Genomic DNA, 19,791 nt, shown 5'->3' on the forward strand with positions numbered 1-19,791 from the left:
CTAAGTCCTGAGACAGATGTTTCCCGGACGCTTAATTTCTTCACGTGGCGACGTCCCTTGGCCAGCACGATCACCAGACCTTGCACCCTGCTATTTTTTTCTACGGGGATCTTAAAGCTGAGGTGTTCAAACGTCGGCCGAGGACTTTGCCAGACTTAAGAAATGCAGTACAGGACGAAATTGGTCTTATTCTTCAATAAATGCTAGTTAGAGTGATGCAGAATTTCCGAAGTCGCATTCAACAATGCATTGATAGTGAAAGACACCACTTGAGAGACACGTTATTCAAAAAATGAAAAATTCCCACTGTTAAGATACCATTCATATTAATAAAGATTCCTATTGAATTCTTGTTGTTTTGCGCATATCATTTGATATCGCCATGGCAACGAATGTGAACCTAAATTTCCCACTGTTTAGATACCATTCATATTAATACAGTTTCCTTATTGTTATCCATCTGTTTTTTATTTAAACTTTAAATTATTGAGGATGTTTTGCCGCACCCTTTATATATTATAAGGGCGGAATTCATAGTCGTCACTTACAAATGAGTGAACCCTTAAGTGGTTACTTATACTCATTTCTAATTCATAGTTGTCCCTCATTCACATAATGAGTGATTACTTAAGTGAGCTAATCTGTACCCTTAAGTGACCACTCATTTTCAAAATGGATACTGACAATGATTTTGAGGATTTTGTAGAGTTTGTTGAACGAAATGAGGAACATATACGTGTCCCAAAAAGGTATATTAGAGACAGGGAGAATCCTGTGGAAATGTATAGTGAACTGGAATTTAAGAAGCGATATCGTTTTCAGATCAATTTCTAAGTTGTTGCTCTAGCCAAATTGATCGTTATTTATTTATTTACTTACTTACTTACCGGTACTTATTTATTTATTTACTTATTTATGTCTATAACAGGGCAAAGCCCCAATTACAATAAACAGTACAGATATTTGTTAAAAAAACATAGAATTGCTTATAATATGAAAAAGGAGATAAAGCAGATACAAGTGTAATTAAAAATTAAAAATTAAAAAAAAAACAAGTAGATACTACCTAAATAAAAGACACAGATCTAGATATAAATAAAAAAAATACAAAATAAAAATAAATTTAAAAAGAGTTAAGTATACCTAGGTATCATAGCCAAAAATGTAAAATGTAGCTATAATTGGCAAATTATAGAGTAAATATAACACTATGTTAACAAATTCAATATACAGTATTATATAGTAGGCCTAATAGGCTTAATTTATTTATTTAAGAAATTCACTACTACAGAACATGTGTTCCAATTAGTAGGATATCTGATTATAACTAAAACTAACATGCAACTAGAATTTAACATATCATGAAACTATTTGCTGTATATAACTTATTCAGTACATTAATATTGATAACTCGTTGTTATAGCAACTCCACATGTAGAGCTGCTTTCGATTAGTTCAATGAGAGTCAGCTTTTGTTATGACGTCATGTCCGGCAGCTGTAAGTGAGCACTCATTACGTGAAAATAAGTGTTGTCTATGAATTCGGAATTGACTTAAGGGTTCCCTTATTATAAGCAAACACTTATTACTTAAGGGTTCACTCATTTTAAAGTGACGACTATGAATTCCACCCTAAAATGAGAAAGTTAGAATCCCAGAAAAAGTTGAGGTGATGTCGAACTTACAGGGAATGTATCGGGATGTTTGCCCGTGTTGAGGCTGTAAATCCTCTTGAAAACGTTCAGCGCTTCTTCTCTTCTTCCTTGGGACATGAGGAACTTGGGCGACTCGTCGAAGAACAACAAGAAACACCCCGCGATGAAGCTGGGGACGGCACACGCCACGATAAACACCCGCCAGGAGTTGAACACGATGTAACCTCCGAAGAGGGTCCAGGACCAGGGCTGCCGTATTATTGCCCAAGCCAGAGCTGCAGGAAATAACCACACGCATATCGACACAAGGCATTTTAACAGTTGTGCGTAGACTACAACCAAATTCAATTGGTAAATGGAGCTCATAGCTCAGTGGTGTCACGAATTCAGCACGGCAACTTTTGATTTTGAAGTTATTGGAAATGCTGCGTGGCCCTCTGTAGGCTATAAGACTGCATACTACTACAATCAGGTAGGGATGTAAAAAGTGTTACAGTAAGTAAAGGATTATGCTTGAGAAAATCACAATCAAACAAATGAAATAATTTATGTTATACGAGTAAGTGCCTGAGATACATCATGCACAATAATAAATCATCAGCAGTAAATAAGTTGTAATAATAGTTATTTATGGTACTTGTGAGGTAAGTGCATCTTTATTGCGCGAGTGGAAAGATTTAAGCACGAGGCGTCAGCCTCGTGCTTAAATTACACGAGCCCAATAAAGATCACGCTCACAAGTACCATACGTAATTTTATCTATGACTATAACGAAAAATTATGTTTTATAAAAGAAAATATGTTGAAAATAATTCCTCATATAATCACATATCATGGCATGGATTTTAGAATCGATATGTGTACTAGGTAGGTCATGATGTAGGAGGCCATGATTAGTGAAGAATGGTATCTAAGGCGTTGGATAAATAACAAATTATAATTAATTATATAATTTTAATATATATTTTTTTTCATTTTAAACGTGTATTTTCATCTTTTTGAAGTTTCATGAATTATTTAGAAGTGTTCACGGTGATTGAAATAATTTCACATTTTACTTCTGTAAACTTAAGAGGAATATTAAAATATAATTAATCATTGTGTCTGTTTAGCTCAGCTGACTAACGCGTGTTGTTATAAAATTATAAAATCCTAAAATCCTATAAACCCAACTTCGCAGGTTCAAGTCTCCTCGCTTCCCAAAAGGTAAATTATTACTAATTAAAAAAAAAAATACATATTAGATATGGATGTAATGCATAAATTACGACGTAGTAGACAGAGAAAATAGAAGGAGATTGAGGGCGGAATTCATAGTCGTCACTTATAAATAAGTGAATCCTTAAGTGGTTACTTATACTCATTTCTAATTCATAGTTGTCCCTCATTCACATAATGAGTGATAACTTAAGTGATTACTTAAGTGAGCTGATTTGTACCCTTTAGTGGCCACTCATTTTCAAAATGGATACTGAGAATGATTTTGAGAATTTTGTGGAGTTTATTGAACGAAATGAGGAAAATATACGTGTCCCAAAAAGGTATATTAGAGACATGGAGAATCCTCTGGAAATATATAGTGAACTGGAATTTAAGAAGCGATATCGTTTTCAGATCAATTCGAAGTTGCTGCTCTAGCCAAATTGATCGTTATTTATTTACTTACTTACCAGTACTTACTTATTTACTTGTTTATATATATATTTTTTATTTACTTACTTATTTACTTATTTACCCATTTACTCATTTACTTATTTACTCATTTATTCATTTACTCGTTTATTTGTTTATATAACAGGGCAACGCCCCAATTACAACAGACAGTACAGATATTTGTTAAAAAAACATAGAATTGCATATAACAAGACAAAAGAGATAAACAGATACCAGTGTAATTACAAATTAAAAATAAAAAAAAAACAAATAGATACTACCTAAATAAAAAACACAGATCTAGATATAAATGAAAAATACCAAATAAAAATAAATTAAAAAGAGTTAAGTATAGATATCATAGCCAAAAATGTAAAATGTAGCTATAATTGGCAAATTACAGAGTTAATATAACACTATGTTAATAAATTCAATATACAGTATTATATAGTAGGCCTAATAGGCTTAATCAATTTTTTTAAGAAATTCACTACTACAGAACACGTGTTCAATTAGTAGGATATCTGATTAAAACTATAACCAACATGCAACTAGAATCCAACATATCATGAAACTATTGCTGTATATAACTTATTCAGTACAATAATATTGATAACTCGTTGTTATAGCAACCCACATGTAGAGATGCTTTCGATTAGTTCAATGAGAGTCAGCTTTTGTTATGACGTCATGTCCGGCAGTTGTAAGTGAGCACTCATTACGTGAAAATAAGTGTTGTCTATGAATTCGGAATTGACTTAAGGGATCCCTTATTATAAGCAAACACTTATTACTTAAGGGTTCACTCATTTTATAAGTGACGACTATGAATTCCACCCTTAGTGTATGTATATTTAAGAAATGGTAATAAAGAAGTAGAGGTAGTGACATCTAGTAACTAATATATTAACTTCTTGAGTAATAGTTCAATGGAAAAATATACGTGTGTGCCCGGGTACTAGGAAAAACTAATGAACTGTGAGATAAAGTTCAAACTGTGAGGTAAAGTCTTTATCTCACTAGTGAAATAAAGTAATGTTGAATAAAAGCCTACTTTACAAACGCAAAAGTATTTAGTAAAGGCATGTTTTTCGTTATGGTCATGGATAAATTTATATAACAACTTCTACGAAAGACAAAGGAATAACGCACAAACATTATTTGAAAATTGAAATATTTGTGATATACAGGGTGTTTCAGAAATATTACTTTGACAAACCTTGGGGGCATGTTTCTCACGCTAAAACAAGAAAAAAAAGTTCATATAAACATATGTCCGAAAATTCTTAGTTTTTTAGTTATTAATGAAAGAACATAATGAAACATCTGTTAGATATTGTCAGCCTGGTAGCAAGTGTTGCAACTTCAATCAATTCAGAAAATCATAACAAATGTTCAAAATGTTTTCCTGTAGTAAACAAGTCTCCCTGGCAACACATAGCCATCTAGGATACAATGGGTGCATCAGTAGACTTGTATCGATAACATCAATTATATTATATAACAAAATGAATATTATTATCGGTTACAAACTTAAGTTAAGTTGTTCTTTCGGTGTTGGACCCCGGACTCATTTCACCGGCATTATCACCTTCATCTCATTCAGACGCTAAATAACCTAAGATGTGATAAAGCGTCGTAAAATAACCTACCAAAAAAAAAAAAATTAAGTTGTTGGATTGTACCTCGAAACGCGTTGAACGTAAACTTTCATTGTTATGAGTTTCTCAATTGATTAAAATTGCAGCACTCGCTACCAAGCTGGCAATATCTAGCAAATGTTTTATTACGTTCTTTCATTAATAACTAAAAAACTAACGATTTTCGGACGTATGTTTCTATGGATTTTTTTCTTGTTTCGTTGTGAGGAACATGTCCCCAAAGTTTGTCAAAGTATTTCTGAAACACCCTGTATAATTATGATTTTATTATTATTTATTTACAAATTAACATTATTTCACGTTAAATAATATAGTATATTCTTCTAAGAGAAAACAATATGTACTGTACTTGAATTACGGTATATTACGTCACGATGCATTGAAAAAAAGAAACGTGATCTTGGTACATAATACATATACACACTGAAAAACAAAAAGTCATTATTTTCTAAGCTTTCATTTCATTGCTTATCTATTACAATTGCAATAATATGTATAATGTTAAAACACATTTTCTTAAATTACAACAGTTCATTTTTCTCATTTGTAGGGTCTGCTGCAGATCTTTAACGTTTATTTTTAGATATAACATTCTGCATATCAGGTTATATTACGTTAGCAGTTGCAATCGTCAAAACTGAACTTAAAGATTATGTATCAGTCGCTCCTTAGACTAGATTTGTTAAGTTTTAATGAAAGGAATAACTACGGAACACAATGTATACAGTTGTTAACCATGTTTTATTTTTTCTGGAAGCCTGGCTCAGGACCTCGTAGAGTGAGGGTGATTGTGGAGTATGTATGTATGTAGGCCTATGTATGTATGTATGTATTTATTCACACTGCAATGGGTAGATACCCGGTGGCAGTGGTAACTAATTACACTCAATAATGACAATAATAAACTTATTAATTAAAAATACAATTAATAATAATACTAATAATTAATACTAACAATAATTAATAATAATAACAATAAAAATAATAATAATAATAACAGGGAACATCCTAAATTAAATGAAGCACGATCAGTTCAAATAACATTTAAAGTAAATCTAATTTATACCTTAAACCTATGTTCGATCTAAAACCCACGAGTATGACATGTTCATATCTGCACAAGTACCTTTCAACACTACACTCATTTCGCTGTCAACTCACTCACTGCACTGGAACTACGACACATTTCACTGAGTCTATCCTGATTTCACTAACACTTCAAAAACATTTCACTGTTCAAATACTTTGCACTGCCACTACAAACTATAAAGCTTCACTGACAGGAACACGTTTCACCTACTCAACACACTTCACTGACACAACACAATTCTTCACTGATAGAACACTTCAATAACAAAGTATCAATTACACCCTTTAAATACTGTGTATAATTATCGTCTATTAGTAAAGTCCTTAAGCCTATTTTTAAATATATTTTTGGTTGTTGGTAAAGCCTTTAGTAAGTCTGCAGGTAAAGCATTCAAGTCCCTGATAGTACGATTGAGAAAAGAAAACTTTCCAGTGTCCGTCCTCTGTCTTCTTTCCCTCAATTTATAAGAGTGGTCGTTCCTTGAAGAGTAATTTGGCGGCTGGTGGAATAATGATGATAATGGTGAGGGGAAACGGGAGAACTTCGAGAAAAACCCTTTGCAACGTCTGCTTTGCCCACTACAAATTCCATTCCGATCTGGACGGGGATCGAATCTGGGCCGCCAGCGCTGTAGCTACAGACGCGGTCTAGATTAGACCATACGATAGTTTCCGGCCTCGTTCCATCTCAGTCTGCAAGTGATATATTGTACTTTTCGTGGGCTATGTGCGTTAACTCCCATACGTGGAGACTAGACTTGGTCCTGGCCAATCACAGTCACGATCTTCAACTGTGATTGGTCAAGATTAAGTCTTGCCTTCAAATGCGAAATTTAACGCCTACCCATCTATCCTGCGAACTGTCAATCTCACAAAATATTTCTTCACACGCAGTACGTGTAGACAGAAACAAACCGGTTCCTCTATGTCCAGCCAATCTAGTTCCTGATGTAAACAAAAGGGTGGAGAAATCTTATTTACACCACAGGATTGGTAGAAAGAAATACACACTTGTATAGGAGCCATTGTACGTGAAATCGCACAAATTTAAACCTTCCTGTCTCCGATTTCGTTGAAATCAAATTTACGTATTCTGTGAATGAAAAAATGAAACAAGTGTTTTTCTATTACCCCCCCCCCCTTTAATGAAGTTGGTAAATAGGAAGCATTAAAGTTCCTGAAATATTGTGCGCATCGTTGTAGATAATTCGAAATATTTCTGGTATGTTGTCAAAGATATATATATATATATATATATATATATATATATATATATATATAACTTATATGATCTTCGGCTCATTTTGAAGGTTAAATACTTAGGCCCACTTCATTCAAAACGTAAAACAAAAAAAAAAAACAACAAAAATCCTTAAATATTTACAATTTTTACAGAACACTTAATGTTATAAATATTAAGTTATTTTCAATTTAAGAATGTCTCATAGTGAGGATCACGTAAGAGTAGTTCCTAAAAAGTTAATTTAGCCATCTCTTCAGTGTTGCCAACTAATGCCAGATATCACCAAAGAGGGTAAAATCAGAACGTATTAAATAATAATAATAATAATAATAATAATAATAATAATAATAATAATAATAATAATAATAATATAGTATTAACAATAACGATGTCTTGCCTATTTACTCATTTACATCTCATCTTTATGATGGGAGGTGTTTTCTAAATGGTTCAGTAATTTGTGAAAGAGTATATTTTCTTCCTGGACCTCTCACACATTATGTTGGTAATTAGTAGATTAATATGATCTAGTCGGCCTGGGTAGCGTAGTTGGTATAGCGCTGGCTTTCTATGCCCGAGGTTGCAGGTTCGATCCCGGCCCAGGTCGATGGCATTTAAGTGTGTTTGAATGCGACACTCTCATGTCAGTAGATTTATTGGCATGTAAAAGAACTCCTGCGGAACAAAATTCAGGCACACCGGCGACGCTGATATAACCTCTGCAGTTGCGAGCGCCTTTAAAAAAATATGATCTAATATTAAAATGTAGGCCTATTGTCTGACAACATGGAATTCATTGCTTTGACTAAACAGTTCCGATTCACGAGACGTAACCTAAAAATGTGTCGGTAATTAATTTGACCACGTGAAATAATTAGTAAGAATTCCGAAAACGGAATACCACTTTGAAAATAATGTAGGATAATAGATACTCCTAGGTCTAAGTCGCTGCCATGTTATTTCCTCTCTTGGACATTTTAATAGAAATCGCAAAACTAAAAAATATATTTCTGTCCATTAGCCACGTGCATGTTTCATTAGTGGGTCTATAAGTTGTATCTTATTTAATTACACTTACCTGGATATAGTGTTGAATTGGAATCACAACGAAACACAACTGAATTATGTATTGGTATTAATATTAATACCGATATTACTAACTAATTATTAATTACGTTCAAATTTCACAAGCTTTGTTACTTCAATTTCATTAGATTCCTTCTACTGCAAACCAAAATTATTGCTGCCAACATAACAGTTAGAAAATAACTGCTAGTTGTAGTATTTGTAAGTAAGCTTACTCGAAATTCGAAACGAAGTTGGTAAAAGAAAATTGAACCTGATATCTAGAAAATCACTATAATCCACTAGCGTATGTAGTCTAGGTACCAGAATAAATATTCTTTCTTAATTACGTGTTGAACACAATTTTACAAATCTTCCGCGGTTGCTTTTGATGTGAATACAAGTTCGGTCCAGTACTAGGTTGGCATCCTAGAAAGTCGACAGATACATTTTCAGGCCAGTTTTATCGCGTCTATAATTTCTAAAGTACACGACATATTCCAATACAATAAACGGCGATCGCGAAACGAATTACCAATGTAGGTATCCAACATGACCTTGAGTTGGAGCTGATGACATTATCCAGGGATATACGGGAGAGGGGAATTTGAGGCACGAATTGGCGGGTCGCTCGGCAGCCGAAGCAGTGTAACTCGAAAATGCGAAGCGATAGAACATTCGTAGTAGTGTCAAACGATTCGTAACAACAAGGCTATAATGCCAATTGAGCAACAATCAGTAGTCGACGAGTTAAATAGGAAAAAATCGCGAGTTGAATTTGTGTAAAGATAGAAAATTCACAATTTTGAGGCATATGCAGCGCAAATGGGTGCAGACATATAAGCAACGGGTAGCAAACGATAGAGCACGATGGTTATTATAGTAACCGAAATGTTTACTGTCAATGCATAGGCCTACAAGATGGTTACTCCCAGGAGTCCCAACACAGCGAAGATGTACTGAGTTTTTTGGGTATCTGGAGAGAAGAGATGTTGATTCTCACTGCTGACGTTTACCTTTTTTTTTAATATTTACATGCTATTTTACAACCTGTGTTTTGCCATAGGCATATCACAACATATTTACATTAGTGGTGACTACAATTTGATTGTTTAGCGTCTATTCTTGAAGTGTGCGGAAGATGAACAGCAATTCTATCAGCGGCGTATTCACGTATGAAACTTTCCTATTTTGCTTCCGATACAGCCTACCCCGAATTTTTAAATTGCAGCTTGAAATAAAGACCTAATCTATGTGAGTTTGACAGTGGTAGGCCTATTGTTATGTTACCCCAGGGCACCTATACTAACGAGACATAATAAAACTCCATGGATCTCGGAAACGGCTGACTTCAGGATGCATATTTATTGGGATTTTTGCCTTATTTCATAAGTACTATTCACTCCTACTGGAATATGTTGTGCAGTTTGTACGTTTAATTGTGAAACATCCTGTATGTAAATAAATCCCAGTAGAATGTACCTGGCACTGTGATGAAACCCAGACTGTTGTAGATTGCATTCATCATCATGATCCTGGTTCTGTGCAGAGTGCTGGTGAATTCTGCCATGTATGTCAGCATAAGTACGAACGGCCCACAAGATCTGTGCACCAACATATGAACAACATGGCAGTTTAATTCGTCTCTATGCCGGTAGCTAATTTATGCAATTTTATATTCAGTTGCTACTCGTTATGTTACAAAAAACGTAGTTTTGTGGTTTATTAGTGCACAATAATATTGTCATATTTTCAACTCTTTACAATAAAAATTGCACGCATATTTATCAGGCTTTTAGAACATGAACTTATGGATCCAAATGACAATATTGTAACTGCTGTTGAAATTAATTAAAATAATAGTTTAAAGAACTCACATGACACCTCCAAAGAATTTGAAAACAACCAAAAGCCAAAAGACTTGTGAGAAGCTCGAAGCTACAGTAATAACAGTCAGCAGAAAGCATCCAGAAAGAAGAAGAAGTCGCCGTCCATAATTATCCGCTAAATATCCCCACAGAAAAGCAGTCGATACGTTGCCTACAACAGACAAGCAGTCATTTTAATAATACGGAACAATATGAGACTAATAAGTCGGCGGAAAAGTAGGAAGATTGGAGAATGTTGGGTTTGCAGCGAAGGACCTGCCCTTGGGCATAAAACATGAATAAAGGATATTGAAACTAATTTCTGAATATCTGTTTTTGACAAGACAGAAAATGTTTAAATGTTAGGCCTATTATTTGCAGCATTAAATAAAAACTTACAATACCCCGTGTTGAATTTTGAATGATAGCTTTCAGTTTTTGTTTTTGCGTTCAGGATGTCATAGCTTTGTTTGCAGACGATTTTATTAATTTAATAATAATCTATGTGTAACTTTCGATTGTCCGAGAAGGTAAATTTAATTTTTAATTATGTCTCTTTTAAACATGTATTATTTTGTCACGCGGACAAGAAAATATTTGTATGACTTGAGGCTTTCCCGGCGTTTGATGTGGAATAACTCTTCTCGGGTTCTCAGCCAAGTGAGTTGGAGATTAGCTTCCAAGCTTTCGACGGCTAGCTCTGCCATCTTCTTCAGGGAAGAGAAGAGTTATTCCACTAAGAAAATATTTAATTTACATATCAACAATTCTGAGAAGGTTTTGTCGAAGTTCCAGAATTGTAGCCATAACGATACTTCTCTCCGATTAAAACTTCTTTGCAGAAGTAAGTTTTAATAATAAATTTGTAATTCTCTGCTTTAAAATTTATTTCGCCCTTAAGTAATATTTGAGAAGGTTAAATATAATTTGGTTGTAATAATAACATGGATGACATTTATATTTTCTGTTTTTAATACAGGGTGCATTCATTTCTTGACAAAACAAAAGAACAATACCCAAATTCAAAAACAGACATGACCTACATCGTTTATCTATGCCTTAAGGATTAAACTCGCTACGTGGCAATGACCTCATGGATATAACCTATTGAAGCAAATGCCGGAAGTTCCCATTCAAAATTAAGCATAGGCATTAAATAACTTTAGACTCAGAAAACATACATTTTCTCTTGGAAAGCCTTGATAGTTACAGAAAAATATTATTTATCTTTCTTCTTCAGTTATTTATGCTCTACCACTAGTATTTTTTTTTGGTAGTTTAAGTCGTTTAAATCCTGTATATAGGCCTAAATCATATTCTCATATACATTATCTGGAGTCCAATATGACAATTACAATAATATTTCTAAAAATAGGAAACCCAATAAATGTTCTATAAGATTATTGCATCACCTGTAGCATTCATGAGATTAAAAATATGGGCAATAAGAAAAAATAGTACAATTTGTTCAAGGACCTGAAATGTCTGAATAACAAGAGGCTTTCTCCATGTTAGAAAAAGTTGATTAAAATCAAATTACCTATAATGAAACATCATGAAATGCAATAAGCGAGTAAGAGAAATGTTAAAATGTCGTCCTAAAGGAAAGTATTTTTAAATAGAGTGCCTCTTTAGATCACGAAACAGAAGACTTAATAACATATACGTAAAGAAAAGACCAACAAGAATAAAAACAAAAAGGAAGAAGAATAAAATTATGATTGTGATTTTTTCCTCTGAAGAGTTTTTAAATGACGTTTATCGAAGAGAAAAAATTTTAGAGGACTGACTAGCACTTCATTTCATTTACCTGCATACACCATTGCGTTCAAAATGCCTTTATCAAAGTTTGACATATTGAGGTCACATTCAGCAGATGGCAGTACGTACGACATGGTGGATGTGTCGAACAGTGATCCCAGTACTACTGGCAGAGAGACCAGCATCAGGAGATAGTTAAATTTGCCGAAACCTTTAACAAAAACATTAAGTATCAGAGTCATGTAGCCCTAATAAGATACAAAAAATTCCACATGACTATATCATTCGTGACTTAAAAAGCAATAAAACTGACTGATTGCATCATTCTTAATGCTGGATAACAGGGTAGCCATGCACAGAGTCCGGCCACGTCATTCTCTCCAGAATTAGGGAGAAGGAAATATTTATAAGCCTCATTATTTAGATGATTTCTTAATATTATTTATACGTATAAGCATATAGCTTACTGCCTCAATAATGTCTCACCTGTGTTTGCTATGGCAGTCTCAAAATCAGCTGTTTCAACAATGCTCGTGGATTTTTCTGAAAAATAAAAGCGTAGATTTCATTGTATGATGATTTAGTACGTTTCACCGTAAGTTAATACGAATTTAACATATTATACGCGTTTCTCAATGATGAATAGAAGACGTAGGTATATTTCTAATAGCATTTTATTTTGATATTTCATACTTATACATGTATGCGCATATAGAGAGTGTAACAGTATTGAGACTACAAATAATAATCAACCAAACTTTGAATGCTAAGAAAGTTCAAAAACACAGCAGAATGAAAGCTTACAGAATTATGGGAAGATCGGTACTCATGTAAAGTAGTGAAGCATGGTCTATTAGGGAACATGATCAGTCGATTTGCAATTCATCAGAAAACCGCGGACTACACGTTGCTAAACCGCAAGAGAAATTCAGATATTGCAGAAGAACTCAAAATTACACCATTAACAGACAATAATCAGTACAGGACGAATTGGCTACAGCATATTAATAGAACGTACAAAATGAGAATTAAAAAAAAAAAATTCTCCTTTACACAGTCAGAGAAAAAATATTGTTTGGAAGACCACAGAAACTGGCGGGAGAACATAACAGGTTACCAGCTCTAAAACTGGAAAGAAAGATGATGAACAACTTCGTAATTTTACGATCTAGTAACATTTTATCCGCATTTGTTTTTACTTAATGCCAAAGTTCGTGACATTCATAAACATTTTTCAATGAGATACTTTAACACATTAGTTCAATAAAGAACACAAATTAATTTATCAAAATTGTACACATTAACTGCAATATCAACTTTCTGTAATATCGATTTTAGAGGTAACACTTTCTTCATTTGTTACACTAATTTTTACGAAGATGCAAAAATTATGACAGAAAATGAAATTCAATTGTCTCCTACTAATTTATTTATAGTGACTTAGTTACCATAGCTAATGTAAATTCAATTGTTTCAGTAATCGCATTATAAACAAAATCCTGTCACCTCTCTTTCAAAAGAGATTGTAAAGTCTAATAAAACGTCAAAATTTTAGGGTAAATGGTAGAAAGTGGCCCCAAGCACGAGTATTTGCTCTGCTAGGTACAAACTATATATATATATATTTAAATAGTAAAATACAATTTAATTAATAGTAAAATTTGAAAGAGAATAAAACGTTGTACAATATGCGTATCGTAACATCATATTACTACACTCAATGTGTTATCGAAGTTGACTTTCGGCCTTGGTGGACAATTTTCTTATCTCGTACTGCAATACGGTACGTTATGTAACTTGTGTCATACATAACCTACTAATAACATTGTAATTTATATTTTACTGCTCATAATGTAGGTCTACTCCAAAAACAGATCTACTCTGGTATTTGGATAATAAAAATAACGTTAAAATAGAATGAAATAATAATATTAATATTCCTTAAAGGCATTATCGATCTCAAACCAAAATGTAAACGAATATCGGTTAGGTACAAAACTCGACATTATTTTTTTAGAAGCCAGAACAAGCTGTGGGCTAAATCATGTGACAATAAACACTTTAGTATTTCCATTTTATCTAACAATGAATCTAAAATATCTTGTTGATGATCACAAAACTACCAAGGCGATATGAAGATTCAATGTGGTCAATCAGTTACTCAACAACGCATGCTGTTACAGCCTGTTAAATTTATATTACTTACCATCATTTTTCGTTGCATCTTCTTCTTGCCTTGTTGCCATGTTAATTCTGACGCTACTGCAGTTCACGATGTCAAGAATACAATTAATAGAAGACAACGAGGTTCTATAATTCACGCTCTGTCACGATCAAGGCTTAAGTGACTTCATACTGCAAACATTCACACAGATGCTCCTTATCTTTGAAGGCAGTGTCATATAACCATCTTTGTATTCTGCTAACCGGCAGACGTGGGCATCAGTAGTACATTTCGCACGGAGTCGAACGTAGCCACGTGACTTCCCTCCCTCCATACCCCTAGCTGTTTACCAGTCCGATCGGTCTGAGGTAACGAAGTCAGCGGTGGATTTCGCTAAAATAATGTCGCTCTCTAAGGAAGCTCCTGAAGTAAAAAAGTCGAAAAAATATTACTTCCACAAAGAATGGGAAAATGAATTCTTTTGTTGCGAAGAAGGAGAAAGTGTTAGGTGCTTATTATGCTACAAAATTTTACTAGCAGTCAAGAAGAGCAACGTTCAGCGACATTATGAAAGCTGTCATAACGAACACAGACAAATTAAAGGCAAGTGTTTGATTTCAATATTTATAGTATATTAATTTTAAGCATTCATATGATTTTATGGCGTTTACTCTTCTTCTGCTTGTTCAATCTTCTTCCATGAGGTTTGGTAATCGTTTTTTATTCTGTAACAATATTGTATTTTTTCAGGTTGTGATCGTACAAAACAGTTACTAGAGTTGAAAGAGAAATATCAGGCCAGAGACAAATCCAACACAGAGAAAAGCTTAGGTAGTGAAATTTTATCGAAAAGAATTGTTCAGGCGAGTTATCGGATAGCTTGGGAGATCGCGAAAGCTAAAAAATGTTACACAGAAGGGGAATTTATAAAGAAATGTCTGAATGAGGCTGTTGGATTAATATGTCCAGAACAAAAAAATATGTTTGAAAAACTTAAACTTTCCCGTCGAACAATAGGTAGAAGAGTTGTGAATATTTCAAATGATATTCAAAAACAATTGGAAGTTAAAGTGGGACAGTTTATGGCGTACTCCATTGCCATAGATGAGAGCACGGACATAACAGATACGGCACAATTAGTATTATTCATCCAAGGAGTGGATGAGAAGCTTGTTATTAATGAATATCTATTGGACTTAATCCCATTGATGGATACTACCACAGGTGACGATATTTTCAAAGCGTTCTGTTCATCCGTAGAAAAACGAAATCTAGACTGGTCGAAATTAATATCTGTCACAACTGACGGAGCACCATGCATGGCTGGTGAGAAAAAAGGATTCGTCGGCAGGTTAAAATCTTATTTGACTGCACGGGGAAGATCTGATACTATTTACAGTTTTCACTGTATAATACATCAACAGGTTTTAAGCTCGAAAATTGCTAACGTCGAAAGTGTTATGAACGTTGTAGTGAAAACAATTAATAAAATAAAATCGAAATCACTGAAACATAGACAATTCAGGCAATTGTTGAAAGAGATGGGTGATGGATATGAAGACATGGCATACTACACACAAGTGAGATGGCTCAGTCGTGGGAAAATGTTGAAGAGGTTTTTTGATCTGCGGAACACCATAAGTGATTTCTTTAACAAGCAGGTACAGTTTGCATTTCAGTAATTAAACTTAAAATAATGCAACTACTGTAACTTAAATAATAATAATAATAAACAGTAATAATAGTGTCGGCCTGAATGACGGAGTCGGTAGAGTGATGGCCTTCTGTGCCCGCGGTTGCGGGTTGGATCCCGGCCAAGGTCGATGGCATTAAGTGTGCTTAAATGCGACAGGCTCATGTCAGTAGATTTAGTGACATATAAAAGAACTTCTGCGGGAAAAATTCCGGCACACCGGCGACGCTAATATAACCTTGGCAGTTGTGGCGTCGTTTTAATAGAACATAATTTTTTATTTTTTTAAATTATAGTAGTAGTAGGAGTAGAAATAGGAGTAGGAGTGGTGGTGGTGGTGGTGTGTAGTAAGTAGTAGTAGTAAGTAATAGTAACGTAGTAACATCGTCGGTTTACAAGCAAAACACATTAAGTCAAAAATATTACTTCTGAAAAAAAGACAATTTTATTCCGACAAAACTGAATCCTCAAAATATTATTAATTTGAGTAAGTTATTTCTTTTTAATTGTATTTTATTTTCCAATTCTAAGTTTATACATAAGCAGTATATACAGTACAAATGCCTTTTGCTCAGAAGTAATATTCCTCACTTAATGTGTTTTGCTTGTAAACCGACTATATAATCATTATGCGTTTCCTTTTCAGGGTGAAACGATAAATTAATTGACAGACGAGAGGTGGATCATTGATTTGGCTTTTCTGTGCGACATAACCAGCACTCTTAACGATTTCAACATTTCTCTTCAAGGAAAAGATAAAAATATCGTACATATGTACGATGAATTAAAGCTGTTTGTGTCACAACTGCGTCTATTTCTGATGCAGTTAAATCAGAGAGAATTTTATCATTTTCCTTCTTTAAAATCGCTTAATCTATCACCCGATGTTAACATTAGCCACTTGTATCAAATATTGGAAAATGTAATAAGTGAATTCACAGACAAAAGATTCAGTGATTTTAAGAAATTAGAGAATGAATTTCTATTATTTGCTAATCCATTCTCCATTAATGATCAATGTGTAAGATTAGACCTTCAGTTAGAAGTTCTTCGACTGAAAAATGACACATTTACCAAGTGCAAATGCACAAATATGACTGGTTTAGATATATATAAACAACTTTGCCAAGTAAAATATCCACATCTTCGGACTTTTGTTATGAAAATTGCTTCTATGTTTGGCTCAACCTATATTTGCGAACAGTTTTTTTCTCAGTTGGCCATTGTAAAATCCAAACCAAGATCACGTATTTCAGACGAAAATTTATTCCATCAGCTCATAATTGCAATGTCTGACATAACTCCAAATTTTGAAAAACTTGCCGATTTACGTGACGTAGAAGACTAAATGAATCCCTTCTTTTAAGGGGATGAGTCAATTGACGTAAATTGACAAAAACAACAAAGAACTACAGTAAGAGGTTTAAAAAATAGCGTAATTGTTTTTTCTGTTTCTTAGTGATGTGATTGATAGTTTCTTGGAATCTATTTTTCATAGGTTGCTTAATTTTATTTTCAAATGATGCAAATTAGAAATACAGTTATGTTTCAGCTTTTTGTAAAATAGTTTGTATTTGTTTTGGAAAATATTACAAGTGAAGTGAGAATGGTTGTTACATCCCTGAATTTTTTCATTGCTACACCCCTGAGAGAGGTATTTCGTTATCAAATATGACGTAAGAAAGGTCAGCAGTAGTGAACTTGCGTTTCCTGCGGGAGAGATTACATCAAGAGTTCAGGTGACCTTCAAACATCGAGTAAGCAACAATGCTAGATATCCTACATAATTATGATGATAGTGAACTAACTCATAACTATGGTGCAACAATAAATTATGACTCAAAGACACATCCAGTGTGGAACTATTATGCAAACATGTCACTTGAATGCAATTTGTGTACTATAATATATTTCATTATTAATATTTATATTTAATACGTTCCGTTATGCGTAACATATCCATTCTCATTACTGTAATAACTGAAAACAATATATTTGCTTAACATTTAAATCTAATTGCAATGTTTAAACCTTGTCTGTAAACAAAAACAAATGTGGATTACCATTGTAATCCAGGTGAGTACTGGTGTTACGAAATTTAACGCGAGTAACCAAGGGTTAATTAACGTTCCGTGTTTCAATACTTCACGCGATCCACCACTGATGCCCACGTGCATCAACGTCGGTTAGTGTAACCATCGGTTAAAATTGTGACCTAATCCCCGATTAAGCATTTTTACGGTGGATCGACCTCGGTTACGACTTAAATAGGAAGTTAACCACAGTAATCTCTAACCGGCCAAATATGAGCGGTTAAAGGAGATAACCAGCGATTAGTAGAGCAAGTAAAGCAAAATGGCGGCCATAACCACAGGTGATTATTTCGAAGACGATTATTATTGTGCAGTACTTGAATTACTTGGATAGAGCGTGAGCGTGAAGGTTCTTTAGTGGAAAGAGAGAATTCTTGCGAGCAATTAGGTGACAGAAAATTTCAGGAGGGATTTCGTTTATCAAAATCTACAAATGGATCAATTGAAATAACACAAGAACAATCATATTTCTCCAACGGATCGGCTGCTTATATTACGATTCTATGTAACTATTATTTTCTGTATTTTAAGAGGGAATACTCGAATACCAGTATCTCTTTCTCTATGTCACTGGCTGAACAAAGAGAGGTTATGGATGGATCTTAGGATAATGCACAATTCCCTGGTGTAGTCCAAGATCGTACACACATTCCTACCAATTTTCTGCATCCTTTTCCTTTATGGATATTCCATCTTTTTTATATAATAGGCCTACATTTAAATCTAGTAATTAAGTCTATCGATACTTCAACCTAACATTGGGATATAATCATTTTTGGATTCAATTTTCCATTCTGTACGATTTTAACCTAAAAGTACTGAAAAACAAAGAAATGGAACTCACAAATATAACAGCGCCCAAAGGCAAACAAATGCAACGCGAAAATGTAGGATACGTTCATTTCGATGTAGAACATAGTGAGCGCAGTCGTTTTTAGACGTTGACTATTATCTTTGCAGCGGTATGGATGCTTTCCTTTAGTCATTTTGTAGAAACAATGTACCATCATAGACTTTACTCTGGTTAAATGAGGTGTCAGCTAGCCAAGTTTTAGTAATCGGTGATTATGAATGGTGCACATAAATTACATTTTAACCACGGCTACTGTTTAACCATCGTATCGTAATCTATGATTACTGCGTTTTTAATCAATGTTGATGCACTTCGCCATGAGTATTACGTTAACAAGTGATGCGTGTTGCAGCAATCAGAGTAGTACGGCGCATCGCTTTAAATGCCCACGTCTGCAACGCATAAGATCGCTATGAAGTGGGTCAAATAACACTTCTTTTGCAGGAATACTAGTCCATTGTTTTATATATTTCTGTTTATTCTTTTTTTGGGAGAGGAAAATTCCTTACCGTCCCACGCCGTAGCGACGTGGTCTAAGGCATCGTGCCTGAATTCACGTTACGAAATGAACGCTGGTTCGAGTCCTTATGGTGAAGAAATTTTCTCATGAAGTTTCGGCCAATGTCAACCAGGGCTCGAAATAGATGTTTTCACGAACCGGAACGCTCTGCTATTTTCGTGGACCCGGTGCTGTTGATGACGAAAACGATGAAATTAATGACCACTGAGATGACGCCGAGTATGGCATGACACTCTCGCTTAGAACACCAATCAAATAAAACTCCATAGCTCTAATGATAAACTTATTTAATTGAAACTGTTAACATTTTCTAATACTCCATTTTGAATCTTGCGTACACTACTTTTAACACTTGAATATAATTAAGTAACTAGTGGACTTAATCGTGTTAATTATGTAAGTTTGTGCGGCTTACAGCTGTTTCGGTGCTTCACACACCATCGTCAGAGCCTACTAGATCACGGCTTCATCTC

General features: G+C 34.2%; 2 protein-coding genes across 3 annotated transcripts in view; one reads left to right on the top strand and one right to left on the bottom strand.

Annotated features, from left to right (window-relative positions):
* Positions 1–14,437, bottom strand: part of LOC138695064 (synaptic vesicle glycoprotein 2B-like) — a 30,938-nt gene extending 16,501 nt beyond the window's left edge. Inside the window, exons 1-6 of one of the 2 annotated variants that reach the window (XM_069819419.1) lie at positions 14,202–14,436; positions 12,482–12,538; positions 12,045–12,206; positions 10,244–10,406; positions 9,849–9,970; positions 1,686–1,930 (exon numbers count right to left, since the gene is read on the bottom strand). In XM_069819419.1, coding sequence (XP_069675520.1) covers positions 1,686–1,930; positions 9,849–9,970; positions 10,244–10,406; positions 12,045–12,206; positions 12,482–12,538; positions 14,202–14,241 — 789 coding nt within the window. In that variant the 5' untranslated portion in view covers positions 14,242–14,436. Of the gene's footprint in view, positions 1–1,685; positions 1,931–9,848; positions 9,971–10,243; positions 10,407–12,044; positions 12,207–12,481; positions 12,539–14,201 lie in introns of both variants that reach the window. The other variant, XM_069819420.1, reaches the window with a different exon arrangement.
* Positions 1–19,791, top strand: part of LOC138695219 (putative ankyrin repeat protein RF_0381) — a 29,560-nt gene that overhangs the window by 3,125 nt on the left and 6,644 nt on the right. The gene's annotated exons all lie outside the window — the stretch shown is intronic.

Source organism: Periplaneta americana, chromosome 2 (assembly GCF_040183065.1).
Source record: "Periplaneta americana isolate PAMFEO1 chromosome 2, P.americana_PAMFEO1_priV1, whole genome shotgun sequence".
NCBI classification, from domain to species: Eukaryota; Metazoa; Arthropoda; class Insecta; order Blattodea; family Blattidae; genus Periplaneta; species Periplaneta americana.